The sequence below is a fragment of the Teleopsis dalmanni genome, chromosome X (genome assembly GCF_002237135.1).
Source record: "Teleopsis dalmanni isolate 2A chromosome X, ASM223713v2, whole genome shotgun sequence".
Lineage (NCBI taxonomy): Eukaryota > Metazoa > Arthropoda > Insecta > Diptera > Diopsidae > Teleopsis > Teleopsis dalmanni.
In genome coordinates, this window is record NC_051848.1 from 34,368,974 (window position 1) to 34,376,753 (window position 7,780).

Sequence of the window (7,780 nt, forward strand, 5' to 3'; positions counted from 1 at the left end):
ATTAAATCATATTTCTGTGAGCATGCACAAAACATATTAATCAGGATTTAATGGAACATGTGCAGTTAAGCCATATGTTATGCTCCTTTAATGACCAAGTTAAAGTGAAAAACTTAATCGAATTCAAAGTAAATAGCTAGTAATATTAAAGAAAAGTTTTATTCTTCAAAATGCTATTAAAAATTTTGACATGGAGTTTTCAAGACAAGATAGAGGATAAGTAACATTGATTAAAAATTCTGTATATTTTGAAGATTAAATAATTTTTATTTTGATATGTAAACACGACTTATTCGTGACAAAAATATATAAGTTCAGTAAAGTATATGGCACTTCAAGCCATATACACGCTTCTAAAACGCTATTAGTTGAGCAATATCTGAACATAGCTGACCAGTCTTAAGCAGTATAATAGAAAATTAAATCAATTTAAATTTAAAAAGGAAATACGAAACTGTTTATGACTCTCTGACGTTTACGAGCTCTATACCGAATCAAAAATTTTAATTTTCATGAAACCCAAAAATCTGTTATAGACAGCAAGTGATTATGAAGAAAATTTCATTTAAATTTCAAATCAATATCCTAAAATGAAAACCACATCTGTTGGAAAGCCAGGGTTTTCTGATCAAAAAGCCATTACATCTCTTAACATCATAAACTAGAGTTATGTAGTAGTAAATACGCTTGTATACAAGAGTGAAAATAAGAAGGTCAGCACTGGGTTCCAATTGCAACACTATTAAAGAAGGAGAGAGATAGAGAGAGTGAAAATGTTCTGAGTTTTTACTTGCTTACCTGCCTCGTTAGCTCGACACCTCGGTATTCTAAACAAACGTAATGTGCTGATACATGCTTCTAACGAATTCTGCCGGTACCAATTGAAGTTATGTGTTTGGCATAACTTTCTCCTTGGTAAATAGCGCGGTCCATCCAACCTCTGCTGATGTTTGAGTCATAGCATTCAGTGTGAAACTCTACCCTGAATGAAAGGAAAGAATTCAATCATTCTTTACGCGTAAATTCGGGTTTTAGCCACAGCTACCACGATACTGCCAACCTCAATTGGTCAGGACAGCCGAAGCTGCGGGTACTAGATACATACCTTCACTATCATTACACTAACCTCTTACCCACAGAGGGGATTAAAGAAGATGAATAGGTGAAAGAAGAAGAACAATCTTTGGCGATTTAAATTTGCGGTTAAATTGGTTGAACAAACCCAATAAATTGCATTCATTTTACCTACCTAAAAACCTATGATTTCTATACCATATAGTTAGTTAAAATGATTGGAAAGTAAGCAATATCAAATTAAAATAAAAGTAACACTTCGAAGGATTTAAAAGTTTGTTTTAAACAAATTAATACAAACATAACAAAATTATTTTGTTTGAGAAACAAAATAATTAAATATTTTTAAGCCAACTCAACCAATGTTGTATGTTTGCAAACTAAAATAAATTACATATCTTTATATTGTAAATCTCTATGATTATCATTGAAATGACTTACAACATATTCCATCGTTCACTTCAATGGAACTTCACCTTATCGCATATTACCGAGACCACAAAAATATTTAAAAAACTTGAATATATTATTTATAACAGAAAACTTTATTAACATTTATCACAGCCTAACCGAAATGTCTTAGCGTCCGTAGCTTCCTACAGCAGCATTAGCAGCAGCATTTGCTGAAGCAGCACCACCGCCGTGACCACCACCACCATGGAGTCCACCGCCATGACCTCCAAGGCCTCCTGGGCCACCAAAGCCGCCGCCGCCGAAACCACCTCCTCCTAAGTGACCACCGCCAATGCCACCTCCTCCTAAGTGACCACCGCCAAAGCCACCTCCGTGACCGCCTCCAATGCCACCTCCTCCTATGTGACCGCCGCCTCCAAAGCCGGGGCCGCCTCCAAAGCCACCTCCAAGGCCGCCTCCAAGGCCGCCTCCATGACCTCCAAGGCCACCTCCATGACCTCCAAGGCCGCCAGCATAGCCGCCACCACCGAGAGGAATGCCACCTCCATGACCGCCGCCACCAAAACCGCCACCTCCAAAGCCAGGCCTTCCACCAAATCCACCGCCACCAGAAGCTGAAGCACTAGAACTGGCACTTGCACTGGCTGAACCACCACCACCGCCGCCACCATAGCCAGCATACGCTGCCGCTACGAAAACGCTAAGCACAATAAATATTTTCATGTCGTTTGTATCTTAACAACTGATTTCCCTCATACAAAATCAAATGCTTTTATATTCAATCTGAAAATTAGCGAAACCTATTCTTACAAGCCAAAATCAAACAAACACTCAATTTCCCCTGTCACAAAAAATCCCCATACAAAAATACTTACTCATTAGTAAAAAGTAGCAAAACAACGTTACGCTACTTTTATTTTATTATTTAAATTATTTTTCAAATAAACTAAAGTTGCGAATAAAAAAAACTTCACCACCAACAGTTGAGCTCATCCTCCTCAAAGATACAAACAAAATCTCGTTCCAACCACAAAAACTCTTCCACAGCTGAGAACCAGATTTAGTTTTGATAGCACTCCAGTAACAAAGTATTGTGGACGGCAGAAGCAGTCAGAATAATAATAAAAAATGTATCTCGCAGATAAATAATTATTTTAAGCAAAACATAAATATTAAATTAGTAAACCACCAGCAAAAAACTTAAAAAATAATATATAATAAATTATTTTTATGCTAATTTGGAAGAAGCTTGAAGCAAAATAATTACGGTAACAAGTTGAAGAGCAAACAACAGAGTTTAGTAGAAATTAAAAAGATACACAACCTCAACTAGAGTTTGTATTTTTGTGTCTCGTACAAATAAATTTGATTTGTAAATACAAAATACGGCAGTCACGTAATCATTTATTGATTTCATTCTTGAACAAAAAATACTCACAACAAAGGATCACAACTTAGGATCAAACTATACTCGAACGAGTATACACTGCCCTGTGCACTCTAGAATATAAAATTAGTTTTAATACACAAAAAAAAAAAACAATATGCATAAGAAGTATAGTTTAAACAGCGAGCCCTGAAAGAGAGTCTAATCAATGATCTATTATTTAAATATTTTAACCCAGTCTCAGTAGTAAAGTGTATACCACATATACTGGGTTTCATTGAAATCGAAGTTAAATTATACCAGTTGTGTTGCGTACCAGGTGTACGGGGTCAGGCGATTGAAGTGTTACCAACTGCATACAGGTATATATGTCAAACTGGTAATGCCAATTATGAGAAATTCGAAAGACAGCTCGAAAGACTTTATATTGTTTACAAGTTACCACCTCTCATAATATAGACTTTTGCATTAGATTTGGTGGGAAAACCACAACGAGGTATTGCACCTCAAAGTTAAAAAAATGTTTGTATATGGCACTATAAATCGTTATAATAGCACAGACAGTGTCGCCAAACGATAGATGGTAAAAAAAACACCTGAAATAGATCGGAAAGTGAGGGTTCGAGTTAAACGAATTCCACGTCATAGTGGTAATCAAATGACGAAAGGACTGAAAATATTTCAGCGAATCATCCAATGCATATTCCAAAATGAGTTCAAGGTAACAAGTTTGTGCCTTACAAGTTTCAAAAGGCACAAGATCTTACCATATATCAAAGCAACAAAAAGTTATATTCGAAAGAGCAAAGAAGTTGTTACGCTTTCCCAAATGTGGCAAATTTTCAAACATTATGTTGTTTGTTGAATAAAATTTCCCCACTGAGCAGTTCTTAAACTCTAACTGCTCAAGATGACCATGTTTACTTAACTGAACGCGCTGCCAAAACTTTGACTCTACGAATTATCACCCGAAGTAATTTTCCACCTCAAGTAATAGTATGGGCAGCTTTGACCGCAGATGGACGCTCTTCAATCGTTTTTATCGAGCTTGGTTTAAAAGTCAATGTCGATTTCTCATCGGGAAAATGTTTTGGAAGTTGTTTCAGAGTCCTGGACACGCAAACATTTCGTTCGTAGACTATAAACATTCCAACAATATACCAACTCGGCGCCGTCTTATAAAGCTCGCTTTAACCAATAATGGTTAAGAAATCATGTTACAAACTTCATATCGTTTACACAATGGTTTTCGACTTCACCAGATGCAAATCTGATAGTCTATTCCATTTGAGCAATTTTGGAGAGCAAGGTGAGGACTAAAAAATATGTCAGGATGGATAAGCTGAAGAAAGTAATTTTTCAAGATTGGGCTAAACTACCAGAAGATCACGTGAAGATTCGTGAAGCATGCAATTCATTTTTTAACCGTTTGAAGGCCATGGTCAAGGCAAAAGGTGTCTACATCGAGCTAGAGTGAATGGATTCTGAAATTTTGATTATTTCCACAAATGTTTGTAATTTCAATAAATAAAAAATAATTTCACACAAAAAATATATGGTCGCTTGAATAGGTAACATTTCAATCGCCTAACCCTGGAACCAATCATTTACAATCTTAAAATATACAGGTAATTATTGTGTTTACCTGTATAGTGTTGAGCCTTCACATCTCATTGCAGTGCTGAACTACTTAGGTTGCCTCTTACAGTCTATCAGAGACCTTCCAATTGTTCAGATCTTATAACTCATGAGACTATATTTTTGGTACCCCAGTTTAATTTTTGATAAGCCTCGCAGACACACAGCGTTTGATTTCAAGAGGTTTTTTGATTTATTGATTTTAAACGGTTATGATAAATTATCGTCTGTAAGATTGTTCCCATAAAAATTTTTTTATAATACGTATGATCCTACGCCATTTTTATTTGATTGAAAATAGATATTAATATTTACTCAAGGTTGCAAACTGATCGAAGATTGCATAAAATACCAAGTCAAAATATCGAATTGTCAAAATAATTCGTTCGACAGTAAGTAGATAAAGAATGCACCATTTACCCACAGATGTCACTGCGCTAAGAGTTTTTATGCAATTAATCTCGGTGTAAGAACCTAGGATAGACTGTGCACAACATAAGTAGAATATAATACTAAATTCCAATATGTGCTTTTTATATATTGTGTTTTTCCTATACTGTTATGGAATTAGTACATGCATTTATAATTGTGCAGGTCTTCACAGAAGCAACAGTTATCTGTAAAAAAACTGTTTAAGATCACGTTCATTATTTTATGGATCTATCTACTTTTTATAGATCCATCTACCTTTTACAGAGACATACTATATCTTTTCCATTGGCTTACATAAGCAACATGCTTCCAAACAGTCCATATAAGTCTTTCTACCTTCATTCATACCAGTGCAGGTAATATATGTATTCAAACGGACGAGAAGTTATGTATGTTTTGCTTGGGAGCTCCGATGTTGGGTATAATTTCTTATAAGTGTCACAAGTATTTCTAGATTTTCACTTATATGCCTGAGGTGTTCTTTGAAGTATATTAAATAATCTGGGAGTACTTTGTGATTTTTAATATGGGAACTGTAAGTAATGCTCAGGCAGCAAAATGGATTGAATAGTATTTTTAATTTTCGTATTTACTGACAAATTTCACTTTTGTTCACTGTTTTAATAAAAAAAAGATAATATTTCTATAATAAATTCTTTACTTATTGAATTATATCATTACAATTTAATGGCATGATTATTTTGTCTATATCAATATTGCTATATTATCAGAGTAATTATTGAACATTTTATTGGTTTTAATATCCTATCAAACAGCATATAGATGTGTCCAAATAATAGCTTAAATGCTGATATATTTCCTGAATGTTATTTCAGGTCTAGTATAAGTTTCAGTATGCAATCCATTTCGCTTTAATTAAATGTATTATATTAAAGGTGGACTACAAAATTTATTTTCTGCAAAACCATTATGTGTTATTCTTTTATTGAGAATGAATACTTCCTTCCTACTTCCAACAAACTATTTTAGTCACAGTGAACTATACCAATATACTATACCTATGTAATGTAGTGAACTTGTTTAGTTCGAAAACCTGATCAATATATTTGATCTACAAAGCAAAATAGATTAAGTGGTAGGTTTTGATTTTTATATTTATCCTATCAATTATCATTCCGAACTCTTATTGCACTACAACTGATGTGTGTTAGTTATTGTGGTTTATGAATTTTAAGCAAAAGATTTTATAATTAAATATGTGATTTACAATAAATATCTAATGATACACCCAATCATTAATTACACTTAATACGTCATGACGTGCCAGCCGGATCATTTTTTATTCGTGTTTGTTATTCTTTTAAACCGCTTAAGTGAACCCATCCAGATATTTAATTAAGCTTCGATTAATTATGTATATTAACTTAAATGACGTAACTCATATTGATATGGATGTGATATTGATATCAGGTTTTGAATTGTTTTTATTTTTAAATTTTTGTATGCTATTTACTTGGTCTACTGAAGTTATGGGATTTTGTAAATAAATTTTGGATACAAAATAAACAAGATTAAAAATTAAACAGTTTTGGATAGAGTTTAGTCAAGCGCAGAAAACTGAAAAGAATAGGTCTATGCCTCATTGAACTATCTAATTTGTTCTACTTTAGAACGATAGTACATTGTGTACTTATGGTGACTATAGAAAAAGAAGAAAAACGTTAATATATCTATTAAAAATCTTTATGATAATTGTAAGCATAAACAAAGTACAAGACAGGTATGGTACCTTTAGTATGAATTAAAAAGTATTATTAATAATTAATGATAAAAAATTACTAAATGTTAATGCATTCTGAAGAATTCTTCTTCTTCTTCTAAAACAATAAATTTTCGGTTCTCATATTTGACCATTAAGGTTCAAGACCAATTAGGTCACTTTTCCTGCAGGAGTGGAGTAGATTACTGTGATCTCATCTTCTGTCTGAGAGAGATTGCGTTGATTGGACATCTCTTAGCAATTAAAATGACTATGACTTAGCATGGTACTAACCTTGTAACCGTAAAGTTTCTACAGCATTAAAGTTGTTTTTTGGTTAAAGACCAATTAGGTCACTTTTCCTGCAGGAGTGGAGTAGATTACTGTGATCTCATCTTCTGTCTGAGAGAGATTGCGTTGATTGGACAGCTCTTAGCAATTAAAATGACTATGACTTAGCATGGTACTAACCTTGTAACCGTAAAGTTTCTACAGCATTAAAGTTGTTTTGTAATATATTCTTTAATATATAAAAGCGAGGCTCTTTGATTTAAAGCTAACCAAATGCAACAGGGAATATCGAGCGTTTGTGAATGCATCAAGATTAAATTGATAAATCGATTAAGCTAGATAAATATATCATACGTTTCCCATTATAACTATCACTGTTTCAAACTGTTGAAACATTAAAAATAATTTTGATTTATGTTCAAAGTTAATCACTTTCAGATTCCCGGTCTAGAGAATGATTTGTTATCCCTGTCTAAATTATATTCGCTAATGTGATAGATTGCAAGTTTCACGCAAACCCAATATGCCGAATAAAACCTTAGTGAATCTTAGTTAACTAATTAATAATGAAATAATATTTTTTAATAAACAAACAGAAGCAACTCTGCTAATTTATACAGAGACTTAAATAAAACAAATTAAACGCTAATTTGCAATTAATGGTTAAAGTGTAAAAAATGAATTTACGAAAAAAATTCCACACACCTGCGGATGTCTTTAATTGACTTAAAATTATTGTAAGCCGACTTGAACTATTTTAACAACAAAAAAAAAAATCTGCATGTTTATTTTTAATATATTACAACTGATTCAGATAATATAGT

General features: G+C 33.2%; 1 protein-coding gene across 2 annotated transcripts; it reads right to left on the reverse strand.

The window, feature by feature from the left end:
• Positions 1-1,596: 1,596 nt before the first annotated feature.
• LOC119690006 (acanthoscurrin-2-like) lies at positions 1,597-2,226 on the reverse strand. 2 transcript variants are annotated; one of them, XM_038104979.1, is made up of 2 exons: positions 1,977-2,226; positions 1,597-1,943 (listed from the first exon to the last, which is right to left on the reverse strand). In XM_038104979.1, exons 1-2 carry the CDS (start codon positions 2,209-2,211, stop codon positions 1,654-1,656), a joined length of 525 nt encoding a protein of 174 aa, XP_037960907.1. In that variant the 5' UTR covers positions 2,212-2,226; the 3' UTR covers positions 1,597-1,653. The 2 variants fall into 2 exon arrangements, with proteins under 2 accessions (XP_037960907.1, XP_037960906.1); XM_038104978.1 differs by having other exon boundaries at positions 1,597-2,226.
• Between the last annotated feature and the right edge of the window lie 5,554 nt (positions 2,227-7,780).

Bases quoted from the DNA above. Each gene is read 5' to 3' on its own strand.
- LOC119690006 (XM_038104978.1), bottom strand. From the start codon at position 2,211: ATGAAAATATTTATTGTGCTTAGCGTTTTCGTAGCGGCAGCGTATGCT.